General features: G+C 37.7%; 1 protein-coding gene across 1 annotated transcript; it reads left to right on the forward strand.

The window, feature by feature from the left end:
• The first annotated feature begins 5873 nt into the window (after positions 1-5873).
• On the forward strand, positions 5874-14349 carry si:ch211-199f5.1 (protocadherin-8). Its single transcript, XM_059500682.1, has 3 exons — positions 5874-8482; positions 9840-10035; positions 13716-14349. The coding sequence occupies exons 1-3, from the start codon at positions 6026-6028 to the stop codon at positions 14066-14068; spliced, it is 3006 nt and encodes a 1001-aa protein (XP_059356665.1). The 5' UTR covers positions 5874-6025; the 3' UTR covers positions 14069-14349.
• Positions 14350-15196: the final 847 nt, after the last annotated feature.

A 15196-nucleotide genomic window follows, 5' to 3' on the forward strand; every position in this document is an offset into this window, starting at 1 on the left:
AGGCTATTGCTAATGGAAGACGGCCAAGCAGAGAAAGAGCGCCTGCAGGAAAATAATCAGAAATGAAGCATTGTGGGAAGGCAGTCTCTCGTTGAAGTATGAACGAGCAAAAAAATATGTCAGTATGATACTAAATAGTCTAATAAATCCTAAATAGACTGTATCATTTGATATGATAGCACTGCAGAAGCATGGCTTAAAGGAATAGTTCACCCAGAAAGGAAAATTAGCTGAAAAAATGCCCACCCTCAAGTCATCTAAGATTAGGATGAGTTTGTTTCTTCATCAGATTTGGAGAAATGTATCATTGCATCAATAGATGCTCTGCAGTGAATGGGTGCCGTCAGAATGAGAGTCCAAACAGCTGATTAAAACATCACAATAATCCAAAGCACTCCAGTCCATCAGTTAACATCTGGAGAAGACAAAAACTAAAATTAATAGCATTAACATGTTTTAACTTAAAACAATTATTTCCAGCAAAAATAGAATTACATAAACCAGGGGTTGGCAACCTACGGCACGCGTGCCAACAGTGGCACGCAGAGGGATAATCGCTGGCACGCAAGCAATAAGGAAAACTGTATAATGACGTACAGTTTGATGTAATAACTTCTCATAGTCACACAGCCTGTTAGGAGCTACAAATACTATTAAAGTGTGAGAATTAACTTGCATGGATGCACGTGCAAACACTGCACATACTAGGTGCTTCAGATCAAAGCCTCGGTCTAACAGCACTCGTCAATGTCAAAATGACTGAGATGGCCAATCAGATCAAAGTAGGCGGGGTTTACTGTTCACAGAAGCAGAGCGCGAAGCGTCAGTTTAACGTTAAAGAGAGTGAGGTAAGATGAAGCTGCAAATCAATTAACATTAGTCAACTTTTAATAATACGTTTTATCATAGAAATGTTAAATGACCTAAAGCTATATCCAGTGATGAAAAATTTTCTGAAATATGGGCATTTTGAGAGAAAGAAAGTGGGGGGGGGGGGGGGGTAAATTGTCTCTCTCTGCAGACAATGAAGCGATTTTGCCCCTTTGTTGTTGAGAAATATAATGTAGCGATTCAGTATCGATTACAGCACGATCTCAGATCTCTGTGTGCGAGTGGTGTGTGTTGTGTGTGTGTGTGTGTGTCTGTGTGTGCACGTTCATCAATTAAAGCAGTGCATTAACGTTGATTAAACGTTAAAAAAACGTTTTTTTTTAACGTATAATAAAAAATTGTGTAGGTACCGTTTAAATACAGAATTATATCGGGGTGTGTGTGTGTGGGGGGGGGGGGGGTGGCTGTGTTGGCACAGTGGTTAACCATAAAAATAAAAAATGGCACGTCATGCCGAAAAGGTTGCTGATCCCTGACATAAACCATAGTATAAAATTATTTCTTTATGGAGAACATGAAAGGGATTTTAACTTCAGGAAATTATTGTTATTGTTACCTAAGACCATTTTTATTAATTAAAATAAAGTTGAAATAAAATACAAATATTAGAGGAAGAACTTAAACTAACAAAAAACTTAAAGGAAAATTAGAAAAACGTTGACTGAAAAACGTATTTTTTATTTTTTTAATTACAAAAATGACTAAAACTAAAATTAAATTAAATATGTAAATATAAAAATATTAAATATAATAAAAATATTAAATTTAAAAATTGAGATGTTTCTGTAAAAAAAATACAATAAAAAATAAGCTAAATAGAAATATATATAAAACAGCTAATAAATAATATAAACATTTGGGAAGAAAAAATAGATGAAAACTGAAAATATAAAAATAAAGGCTAATTTAAAATAGTAATTATCCACAATAATGCTTCCTCAGTGAAAAAGTGGTCTGGTCTGAATTAGGAGAGAAATCTGCACAGATCAAGCACTGTTTACAAGCCAAAACAGATCTTGTTTCATCTTTTCTCTTCCCAAGTTATTAACTGATGGACTGGAGTGCTGTGGATTATTGTGATGTTTTTATCAGCTGTTTGGACTTTCATTCTGATGGCACCCATTCACTGCAGAGCATCTATTGATGAGACACTGATGCAATGATACATTTCTCCAAATCTGATGAAGAAACAAACTCATCTTGAATAGTCTGAGGGGTGAGGAATTCATTTTTGGGTGAAATAGTCCTTTAATTCAATGCATAATAATTTTGTCTTAATGTAAAAAAAATGTATTAACATTTGGCAGTGAGATCAAATAATGAGTTAAAATTAAACTATTGTGGATTATTGTGATGTTTTTATCAGCTGTTTGGACTCTCATTCTGACGGCGACCATTCACTGCAACAGAAATGGCATATAACCAGAGGTGGGTAGTAACGAGTTACATTTACTTCGTTACATTTACTTGAGTAATTTTTTGGGGTAACGAATACTTTTCGGAGTATATTTAAAGATGGGTACTTTATACTCTTACTTGAGTAAATTTTTGGGGAAAAATCTGTACTTTTACTTCGTTACTGTGGGCGACGCTCCTCTCGTTACTTTATCTTAATGCAATAAATGTTATAATGCTTCAGTTTATTCCAAACGCGCCGTCTACTTTTCTCTGGGCAATGAGCGATGCCCATTCGCGAATGATTCATTCTTTTGAGTCAATTCTGTTCAAAGGCTTGATCAAACCAATTGGCAAACGAGTGAATTGGTTCATGAATCAGTTTGAATGAGTCGTTCAGTTCCCTGGCGCACGCGCTGAGCGTCTGAAGTGGTTCACTCGGAGTTGTAACGTTTAAGAACAGAAAGAGCGTTGAAAACGTGGCTGGAACTGCACTGAATTGAAATCTGCAAAGGTTATTGTTTGCTAGCGATGGAGATCCTTATTAGATGAACATCGCGTGTGCTGTCTACTGTTTAACAGGTAATAACTTGGGCTACATTCGATTACAGTACACGATACCACTGTGACATTAGTTTGTTGTACGTGTGTGGCTTATAACAGAGGGGAGTCAAGTTGAATGCAGCTTCCAAAAGACAAAAAATAGCCGATGAAGATTTTATTAATTTTAATACAATCACACCGGTGCGAGTACGTTCAGCAAGTCATATCATCAGCTGCTAAATTCAGATCTGTGATTGCTTGCTGGCGCTTAGCCAGAGATAGATGCGTTTATACAGCGCTGCACATTATAACCAATCACACATGATTCTTTTGAGCTTATTAAAGCATTGGCCAATCAGAGGCGTTCAGATGAGTCATCGCTAAAATGCCGGTGCTTCCTTCACTCGCTCACTGACTGAATACCTCTTTCTGGCGAATTCTCTCGCAGAAACAACAAAGTGCAGATGTGTGTACGAATCTTTAATTAAATATTGATTTCACAGTGTTAACAGTTTCAGTGATTTTAATGGGAGTTTCTGAGAGTGATTGAAATCTAGACTGTCAGTGAAAATTATCTTTAATAATGTAAATGTTATTTGCTCTCTTTCTGAACAATGAAAGATTAGTAGCAATATTTATATCACATTAACTTTCAATGTTAAATTCACATTTAATATAAAGTCAGTCGTATTAAAAATATGTTATGGCATGACACCTATATCTGTTACTTAAGTAAACAGACAGGGTTTTATAATAAATTACATAAATTGGAGTAAAGGCTGATGAAATATATATATTTATACACGCACACATACATTACATACATTTTATCTATATATCTAAATAAAAATAGGCTCAGTATATATGACCCAAAGTAACTAGTAACTAACTACTTGAGTAGATTTTTTATCCGATACTCTTTTACTCTTACTCAAGTAACTATTCAAGACTAGTACTTTTACTTTTACTTGAGTAAATATTTCTAGAAGTACTTTTACTTTTACTTGAGTACAGTTTTTGGGTACTCTACCCACCTCTGCATATAACACATTGAATTCAGCATGAAATTTTTAAGTAGAAAGACTGAAATAGTATTTTCTTGTATAACACATTTAAATAATCGTTATACTTTTTTATAGTGCATAAGGAGAAAGGGCAAGCAATCTCGTATTCAGTGCATTATGTGAAAATGCATGCATTCAAATGACATTAAACTAAACGTTTACATGGAAGGTTGATAAGGCAAAGGTCACTAATATATTTTCCTTCTATCTCGCTCTTTCTCTCAGAGCTGCCACTGAAGACTGGCAAACACAATTCTCGTGGCATTTTTCCCAAATGTTGCAAATCTTAATGCCTTTCACAGAAAGGCTCGGTTTCCCTGGGAGAGAGATGCTACTGTGTCCAGAAGGAATCTTAAAATCATCTCGTTGCCGTATAATTCTATCCCCATTTCAAGCCATTATGCTGCCTAGTTTTATGTGTCAACTTCCGTGCCATTTCTTGAAGCATGTCATAGACGGATGTGATTAGCAAACTTGAAAATGCGAAAAGATATCCCCTGAAACCAAATGCATTTAGAATCCTATTAAAAATGGAATTATGTCTGTGAGCAGACTATGAATTTGGAATCCCTATCTCCTCTCAAACAGTTGCACAGCATTTTCCCCCCTACAAAAAAACTCTTTTCAGCACCTCAGATTCATTTGAACGCACAAAAGATTGCCCTGAACTTCCGAAGAAATGTAGTTCTTTCTGTGAAAATATCGTCTGGAATGTTTGGAATAAATTTTTCCGCCGATTGATAGGTGCGTATAAATTCATGAAATATTTAGAGGTACTTTCGCACATCTGACTGCAATTTTCTGAGTTTAACAACTGCCCAAAACCAGAGTGAGATCCAGGCTTGTGTCTAGAAACTTTCACCCGGTGGGCAAGATTTGGATTAAGATTAAAGATGAATACATTATAGTTCTGCTTTGATAGATTTGTGATAAGAGATGGACGGATGAAGAAGGCAGACAGATTGTGAGAATGTGGAAAAGCGTATTTTTTCCCCACCACTTTTAATCAACTTTTCACTTTCATTTCTATGTCCCCGCAGTGTGACAGATTAATTTTTATAAAGCACACATTCCCTGTAGTCTCTCAATTAATGAGGCTGTGAAAACTCAACGCACATAAATAATAATAAGACAATCTGAAAATGCTGTTGAAGTACTTTTAGAAGAAGTTTAAAGGGATTCGGCTATTTTGGGAGGTGCAACACCACAGGACTGAATAAATGAAGATGAAGGGAGTTAAACAGATCTTAAATGAATAGCAGGAGGCACAACTTTTCCTCTTCTTAACTTACAGTACAAGTTTGGAAACTATCTTATTGAGCCACATTTTCAAGGATCCCTAGAGAAGCACATTTAGAAAGAGATTTGATGAGTAGCTCAACACGACTCAATGATACTGGTGCACAATACAGTGAAATGTAGTCCAAACATATATAGCATTTCTATCCACATTGTTCACTGATGCATTTCTGTATTTCACAGTTCATGATGGACGGTAACAGCAGGACAATCGGCTTCAAACTGCTAAAAATACTCTGTGCATTGGACAAAACCGGTGTTACGTGCTGCACATCCAAATTATAAAAATAAAGATTTTTTTTGAAGACAGAAATGTCACGTCACAATCCTCTTTCTCACACAATGCCAATTCGGTCCACATTTAGAGACATTTTAAGATTATATGCATACTCAAAACCAGTAATTTCTGTTAAAACAGACTCCAATTAGGTCATATGTCAATATATATTTAAATAATAGGGACATTTCCATTCTAAAGCACAGTCAAACAAGCAATTTCAAGTTTCTACAGCAAATGCATTAAAATTCAGTGTCCTTCCCTGTCCATTCAAACAGGAGAGAGAAAATGAAATATCCTTTTCTTTGTCCTGTCTCCCTCCCCACATGCGCGCACAAAGCACGAGTCCTACAGTAGCCTACTGACTATTCTCTTCAATTCCATTATAATGCATTTAATATCGCGTTCTTCCCCGCGTGCATCAGACCTGTGTGAAGGTGTATTGGTCATTCGTGTGCATTGTAAATGTCACTGGCGCGTGTGTCTGTCGCGGGAGGGGTGAGAGAAGAAGCTGCGCGCGGAACAAGTGACTTTGCGCTTCAGTTCAGAGAACCTGATGAACAGCGCGAGTCTCTCCGCGCGCAGGTGCGCTAAAATGGAGCGAGGACTTTTGTTCGCGCGGATATTTGGAGGTACGCTGATATGCATTTCGTTGGTTTCACAGGTCGTTTCTGAGGAACGAACGGTGAGGTATAAGATATACGAGGAGGTCCGACCGCCGACGGTCATCGGAACTCTAGCCAGCAATGTAACCTGGACCCCGGACAAAACGCGCAGGACTTTCCCCGGAATCAGGTTTAAGCTCATGAGCCCCTCCACCGGCTCCTTCATCCGATTCAGGGAAAGCGACGGGAGGCTTTCGGTGGAAGAGCGCGTCGACCGCGAACGCATCTGCAAGCGCAACCCGCGGTGCGTAATCACTTTTGACGTCGCGTTTGTGTCCGCAGAGCAGTTTGAGCTCTTTCACGTCGAGGTGGAAGTTCTGGACGTAAACGACAACTCACCGGTGTTCCCGCGCACCGACTGCACCGTCGAGATCTCCGAGAGCGCGGCGCTTGGAACGCGCGTCGCGCTGGACGCCGCCGAGGACGCAGACGTGGGGTCTAACTCTATCCAAACCTACCATCTGAGCGAAAACGCTCACTTTAGCGTCGATGTCGTAACGCGAGTGGATGGGGTTAAATATGCGGAGCTGGTGCTCGTCAAAGAGCTTGACCGTGAATCCCGCGCTTTTTTCGCGCTCAAACTCGTGGCGGCAGACGGCGGAAATCCGGCGAAAAGCGGCGCCACTAATGTCACCGTCAAAGTGAAGGATGCTAATGACAACAGCCCTCTGTTTGACCACAGCCATTACGCTGTGGACGTGCCAGAGGACACCCCTGTTGATTCGCTACTGCTAGACTTAAACGCTGTCGATCCAGACGAAGGTCTCAATGGACAGGTCGTGTATGAATTTGGGAAACAAGTCACAACAAAGATCAGACAACTGTTTAAACTGGATTACAAAACTGGACATTTGACTTTGCAAAACCCTGTGGATTATGAAGACGAGACCACATATGAAATTGACATCCAAGCCAGCGATTTAGGACACAATCCTATGCTCTCAATGTGCAAAATCATCATCAACGTCAGAGATGTGAACGACAACCCGCCTGAAATCATCATCACGTCCATCACGTCAGTAACGGATGGTGTTGCACATGTTAGCGAAGCTACAGGTCCAGACATCTTGGTGGCTTTAATCAGCATCAAAGACAAGGACACTGGATCGAATGGGCAAGTGAGCTGCACTCTGAATGGTGGACATGGAAACTTCAGGCTTAAAAGAGCGTATGAAGGGAGCTACACGATAGCCACGATGGCTCCTCTGGATAGAGAGAAGATCGCGGAGTATAATTTGACTGTAGTGGCTGAGGATTTTGGCATACCACCATTACGCACAGTCACTCATTACATTATACGGCTTACAGATGTCAATGACAATGCCCCGACATTCAGCGCTAAGATATATGAAGGTTTCATTGAGGAGAATCGTCTTCCAGGTACCTACATTACTACGATTTTAGCCAGCGATCAGGATTCTGGGCTTAATGGGGAAATAAGCTATGAGCTTTTTGACTCGGACACCAACAGCATCTCCAGGTTTGCTATTATGAATCAAGCTGGGAACGTTTACGCCTTGCAAAGTTTTAATTACGAAGTCACGAAGCGGCTAGATCTTCGCGTCCAGGCCAGCGACCGAGGATGGCCGCAACTTCACAACAGTGCTGTACTGATTATCAATGTGGTTGATCAGAATGACAACATGCCTTCGATAACGCAACCGCCGCTTGTCAACGGATCTGCCGAAATCCAGCTTCCCAGAGACGCGCCGCCTGGTTATATCATGACCCGAATCGTGGCGAAAGATTCAGACGCCGGTTTGAATGCAGAGCTCACTTACAAACTCTATGACGGAGGCGATTTCGGTTTCGCAATTGATCCGAATACGGGGGAAATATACATCAACCGCAAAATCAATTATGATGAGTACGACTTTTGGAAAGTCTTAGTAACAGTTAACGACAACGGCCACCCGTCGCTAACCTCAACAGCTACGATTCATTTCACCCTAACTGAGTCTGCACCCTCAAATGGCAATTTTTATGATGAAAGAGAGGACGGCGAACCAAAACAATGGACACTTATTTTAATCTTGGCTTTGACGAGTACCTCGCTGCTGTTTTTGGCTATTTTATCGTACATACTATGCAAAAGTCGCAAAAACGGTCAGAAGAGACAAGCTGACCTTCCTGATGCAGTGGATATTCCTTACGATAAAGAGCACAATGCCGTGTCGATGATTTCCAGCCAGACTGCCAATGTGTTTGACACGCATGCATTTCACTCCACAACCGTCATCGGCACGCCTGAGAAACTACACAACAGCATACAGGCGACGGCCGAAGTTTTTAACGAAACCTCTCAGACCTTCAAGAGCAAATATAGGAGTGTGGCGGGGGAAATAGATGTAAGTGGTGACTGTTTCTTTCTCGACTGTTTCTTTCTTAATGGAGCACAGCTGAACAGAACACAGGGCTCAAAAAGCAAGGCTAATGACGCAAGACATGAAAGCCAATAACGTTCATCTGATGCATGTGCACAGGCCAATGCAAAATTGCGGATGGAAAGCAAAGGAATTTGCACAATGCAGTGAACAAAGACTTGCATCTCATATATATATATATGTATGTAGCCTACATTTTCAATTTTTCAAAAAATGCAGATTGACAACCTAAAAAAGCATAATGCAATGCAACGCAAAAAACTACGAAGCACCACACATGGCATGCAAAAAGAAAAAATCGTGTGCACAATTTACTATTTAGTTCTCTCGATTTATAATCTGTGTGAATGATTTACTAAATTGTTTAAAATATTTGCTAAATCGTGCACATGAGAAATCAAGAGAAAAAATTTGTTAATTGTGTGCACAATTAAGCAAAACAAGCATACAAAATAGTTATTGTGTGCACGTTTTAATACATCAAGGGAATGAATTAGTAAATCGTGTGCATGATTTATTTGTTTTTTCTTGCATGTCATGTGCTGGGCTCCATAAAAAGGTCCACATGTTTTGGTTGCAACAATAAATAAAATGGTGAAAAAGAGCAAAAATGATTATAACAACTGTAGGATTGGGATCAAATTTAGAGTTATTATACAGTAGTTAATCATAGAAAAAGCATTTTCGTTACTTGAAAAAAAAAGTTAAATGCAACAATGAAAAATAACAATAGAGGAGACTGATGCAAAGGAATAAAACAGGTCAATTAGTTTTTAGCTTGATATGTTGTCTTAAAAACAACACTCATTGTGTGAAACTCTGAAAAACGGATATGATGTAATGACCGAAGGATGCGTACAAACACAATGCACTATTTGCATTAAAAACAGCTATAAATAGTGTAATGGAATCCAACTCAGTTGAACACATTGGAATTGAAACAATATTTTTAATGATCGGATTTTAACTTCATATGAAGTGAAAAACTCAAGGAAAGGCCCTGAAAATGCAGTGAGATGTGATCAAATGGCCAAAAAACTATTAGTAAATAGACCAAAAAAAGATAAAACAAGCATGCAATGCAACAGTCAAAGGCATTTGTCTGATCAATGTGTATATACAGTATACCCCCCCCCCCCACCAAAAAAAATAAATAAAAATAAATAAATAAAATAAATGAATAAATAGTGTGGACTGAACACAAACGTTTGCTTAACTATAACAGTAAAAGTAGTTTATCAACTAAATGAAATTATTAACTCCGTGTCATGTCGTTCTGAAAAAGCAGAGATGATGAGCTTTGATCCTTGTGTTTTCACAGGGCTATTCCACTTTGCCTGGGTATGGTAAAGACAATGCTCGACCCATCACTGTATGGAAAGGAAACTCCATGATGACCATCGCAGTCAGAGACCCACAGATCAGTGGCAAAGACAGCGGAAAAGGAGACAGTGATGTTAATGACAGTGATTCTGACATCAGTGAAGGCCTCAAGAAAGACTACACGTCATATAAAGGTTAGAATCAACTCATCTGACACTCAAAACTATTTATTATACATACTTTATTATTATGCATATACATGTCCAAAATGGTAATATATTTAATCTTTTTGCAGAATTCTATGTGTGTGTGTGTGTGTGTGTGTGTGTATATATATATATATATATATATATATATACATACACACACACACACACACTCACCGGCCACTTTATAAGATACACCTGTTCAATTGCTTGGTAACACAAATTGCTAATCAGCCAATCACATGGCAGCAACTCAATGCATTTAGACATCAGATGTGGTGAAGACGACTTGCTGAAGTTCAAACTGAGCATCAGAATGAGGAAGAAAGGGATTTAAGTGACTTTGAACGTGGAATGGTTGTTGGTGCCAGACGGGCTGGTCTGAGTATTTAAAAAACTACCGATCTAGTGGGATGTTCACACACATCCATCTCTAGTGTTTACAGAGAATGGTCTGAAGAAGAGAAAATATCCAGTGAGTGGGAGTTGTGTGGATGAAAATGCCTTGTTGAGGTCAGAGGTCAGAGGAGAATGGGCAGACTGGTTAGAGATGATAGAAAGTCAACAGTAACTCAAATAATCACTCGTTAAGGTATGCAGAAGAGCATCTCTGAACACACAACACATCAAACCCTGAAACAGATGAGCTACAGCAGCAGAAGACCACTTCAGGTGAAGCTCCTGTCAGATAAGAACAGGAAACAGAGGATACAATTCATACAGACTCACCAAAATTGGACAATAGAAGATTGGAAAAACATTGCCTGGTCTGATGAGTCTCGATTTGTGCTGCGACATTCAGATGTTAGGGTCAGAATTTGGCATGAAGAACATGAAAGCATCGATCCATCTTGGCTTGTCTCAACAGTTCAGGCTGGTGGTGGTGGTTTAATGGTGTGGGGGATATTTTCCAATTGAGCATCATTTAAACACCACAGTCTACCAGAGTATTGTTTCTGACCATGTCTATCCCTTTATGACTACAGTGAACCCATCCTCTGATGAATACTTCCAGCAGGATAATGCACCATGTCACAAAGATCAGATCATCTCAGACTGGTTTCTTGAACATGACAATGAGTTCACTTTACTCAAACAGTCACCAGATCTCAATCCAGTAGTGCAGATTTTGGATGTGCTGGGACGAGAGATTCACAGATCTGCAGCAACTGTGTGATGCTATCATGTCAGTACGGCCCAAAATCTCTGAGGAATGTTTCCAACACCTTGTTGAATCTATGCCACGAAGAATTAAGGCAGTTCTGAAGGCAAAAGGGGGACCAACCCGGTACTAACAATATATAACTAATAAAGTGGCCAGTGAGTGTATATATATATATATATATATATATGTATATATATATATATATATGCCTCCAAATAATCTTGTTAAATGTCAAAGGTAAAATAGGATCTGATGCAAAACACAAAACAAAGAATAATTGTAGGATGTGGAGCATTGATAAAGGTCTTACACTAAACGAGAGAAGAGACAATTGTAGTTTAATACAGTTAGAAAGTAAGTCTTACATAACTGATAATTTGTGTTCTTGATAAAAGTAGACCAATGAAACAATTAAAGACAGCGTCACTGGTAGCATGACTTCTCACGCAGACAAGGATCATGGTTGCGTTGATGAGGTGTTGGTGTTGTGTGGATTAGTGAAGCAAAGTTAAAGTAGAGAGGTGCTCAGAATAATTAGCTGCTGATTGGATCACTTCAAGGTCAGTTTTTATTCATTTCTGTTGCATCCTTGTTAAACACTAATGTATGGGAAACAAAGAGCCTGAGAGATCACACACGCACTAATAGAGTTGAGCAGTGTGCAAATCACGAGTCACACGCATCTGAACACATTAAGAGTCAAACAAACATAATGCAATTTTGAGTTAATTTCACACAATTTAGAAGTTTTTTTTCTCACAATTCTGACTTGCAACATTACTCATGTCTATAAACTGCAGTTTTCAGAATAAAAGTCAGAATTGTAAGATTTAAACTCATAACAGCAAGGAAAAAATGGGAACTGTGAGATAAATATTTGTAATAACCTTTTTAATTATGAGTTTATGTGTCATGATCCTAAGAAGAAAAGCCTGAATTGTGAGACAAACTCACAATATAAATTTGCTGGAAAAAAGGATACAAAATTACAACATGGAAGCTCAGAATTCTGATAGTTAAAAGTAAAAGTTACAAGATGTAAACAAAGAATTCCAAGAAAAAGTAAGTTACAAGATGTTAAATAAGAATTCAGAGAAAATTCAAAAGTACGAAAAATAAACTCAAAATTCCGAGAAACAAGGGAAAATTACAACATAAAAAATTCTGAATTCAAAGAAAAAAGTCAAAAGTATGAGATATAACTCAGAATTCCTAGAAAAATGTAAACGTTACGAAATGTAAACAAAGAATTCTGAGAAACAAAATTACAATTTTGAAATGTAAACTCAAATTCCAGGAAAGAATTTGAAATTGTGATACGTAAACTCAGAATTCCTAGAAAAAAGTAAGTTACAACATATAAACTAAGAATTCAGAGAAAAGTCAAAATTATGAGATATAAACTCAGAATTCCAGAAAAATGTCACAATTAGGAGATATAAACTCAGAATTCCAGAAAAATGCCACAATTAGGAGATGTAAACTCAGAATTCCAGAAAAATGTCACAATTAGGAGATGTAAACTCAGAATTCCAGAAAAATGTCACAATTAGGAGATATAAACTCAGAATTCCAGAAAAATGTCACAATTAGGAGATATAAACTCAGAATTCCAGAAAAATGCCACAATTAGGAGATGTAAACTCAGAATTCCAGAAAAATGTCACAATTAGGAGATGTAAACTCAGAATTCCAGAAAAATGCCACAATTAGGAGATATAAACTCAGAATTCCAGAAAAATGCCACAATTAGGAGATGTAAACTCAGAATTCCAGAAAAATGTCACAATTAGGAGATATAAACTCAGAATTCCAGAAAAATGTCACAATTAGGAGATATAAACTCAGAATTCCAGAAAAATGCCACAATTAGGAGATGTAAACTCAGAATTCCAGAAAAATGTCACAATTAGGAGATGTAAACTCAGAATTCCAGAAAAATGCCACAATTAGGAGATGTAAACTCAGAATTCCAGAAAAATGTCACAATTAGGAGATGTAAACTCAGAATTCCAGAAAATTGTCACAATTAGGAGATATAAACTCAGAATTCCAGAAAAATGTCACAATTAGGAGATATAAACTCAGAATTCCGGGTAATATGGTCTCAAGAATCAAGCCAAAATTGCGAGATGTAAATTTGCAAATGCTGTTGATTGGATTGGTTAAAGTTTATTGCGAGCTTATATCTCACAAACTGCAAAAACTTGCAATTCTTAGAAGAAAGGTCTGAACTGTGAGATTTTTCTAAGAAAAAAAGTCCAAATCACGTGTTTTTTTCACAAGTGTCAGAAACAAAAAATTCTGAGAAGCAAAGTCAGAATTACTATGAAATATAAACACGCATACTTTGATTTTGAGAAAAAAGTATCATAATTGATGTAAACTGATGCAAATGTTGCTAAATTGTTGTTGACTGGATTAATTTACTGGACTGAAGTTCATATAAGATATTAAAAGCAGTTTTATTGTGGCAGTTCCTCACCTGAGTGTGTTTCCTCAGGTCTGTGGGCTTGCACCAGCGAGTGCAGGATCCTGGGTCACTCGGACAGATGCTGGAGCCCGTCTGTGAGCAGAACCAGCGGGAGCATTAATAGCAGACATCTCTCGACCTTCCAAAGGACGAGGCCGTGCTCACAGGCCACGCTTCAGAGGAGCAGTTACGACACGCAGAACAACAGAAGCGTGGCCTTGCACAGCCTTACAGAAGATCAGCAGAGTCAGTACGATTACATTCACATCTGCTCTCCACAGTCACAGCGGAGACAAGACTCGGAGAATATAGACATGCAAGTCTTCACACACTCCACCAAACCCATCGCCACAGAGAGTCCTGGCAGGTTTACAGAAGCTTGATACCTCAGTCTGATACTGGCATATACTGTAATAATGTTGCTGTACATATTATCTTTGACTGCATTGATGTTTTGTATATACAAATTATATTTTTAACAATATTATCTGTTGTTTTTTTCACAGCATGTTTTGGATGAATATAATGTGATTGTATTTGTTTGTAAGTCACTTTTTGGTCACATTGTAACTAAGTGTAACACATTAAATGTCATTTTTTAAAAGCTGCAAATGTTACCACTTTTATAATGTTTACTTATAAAATAAGTGAGAAATAAAATAAGTTATTGTAAAATCCTACAATGTTTTGTGTCCTTCACTCTCTTGTCATTTTGGACATTTTAGGATCTTAAAAAACTGTTAAAACTTGAGGCTTCTGAATAATTTTTTGAAAATCTGAATTATATTAAATTGAAGACAATTATAAATTGTGCTTAAATTTTAAAATTCATCATAAAATTTCAAATTAAAGGTTTTAAATGTCATTTTTTTGTCAATCTACAAATGTTTCCACTTTTGTAATGTTTACTTACAATGTAATTATTATTATTATTACATTTTATCAGTTGCAATCAAACTCATGACCTTGGCACTACTACTACTGGTGGTTTAATGGTGTTGGTGATATTTTTTTGCACACTTTGGGCCCCTTAGTACCAATTGAGCATCATTTAAACACCACAGTCTACCAGAGTATTGTTTCTGACCATGTCCATCCCTTTATGACTACAGTGAACCCATCCTCTGATGAATACTTCCAGCAGGATAATGCACCATGTCACAAAGATCAGATCATCTCAGACTGGTTTCTTGAACATGACAATGAGTTCACTTTACTCAAACAGTCACCAGATCTCAATCCAGTAGTGCAGATTTGGGATGTGCTGGAACGAGAGATTTGATATAATGTTCTTTCTATTTTAGATAAGTAAAAATGTTTTAAATGTTTTTAGTTTTACTCACGCATGTTTCTTCTTCAATAGTGTTAAAAAGCATCCCATGATGCACCTGAAGTTGGCTATTGAATGTTCATAATAAAAAAAAAAAGCTGTAAACTCGACAAAAAAGATTAAATATAAGAATCTTCATTTCTGTCACACATTTTCATCACTACTTTATCATTCTCAGACC

This window comes from Carassius carassius, chromosome 19, assembly GCF_963082965.1.
Source record: "Carassius carassius chromosome 19, fCarCar2.1, whole genome shotgun sequence".
NCBI classification, from domain to species: Eukaryota; Metazoa; Chordata; class Actinopteri; order Cypriniformes; family Cyprinidae; genus Carassius; species Carassius carassius.

Coding starts and splice junctions, on each gene's coding strand:
- si:ch211-199f5.1 (XM_059500682.1), top strand. CDS start 6,026: ATGAACAGCGCGAGTCTCTCCGCGCGCAGGTGCGCTAAAATGGAGCGA. Junction 8,483..9,839: donor GTGTGGCGGGGGAAATAGAT/GTAAGTGGTGAC, acceptor GTGTTTTCACAG/GGCTATTCCACTTTGCCTGG. Junction 10,036..13,715: donor AGACTACACGTCATATAAAG/GTTAGAATCAAC, acceptor GTGTTTCCTCAG/GTCTGTGGGCTTGCACCAGC.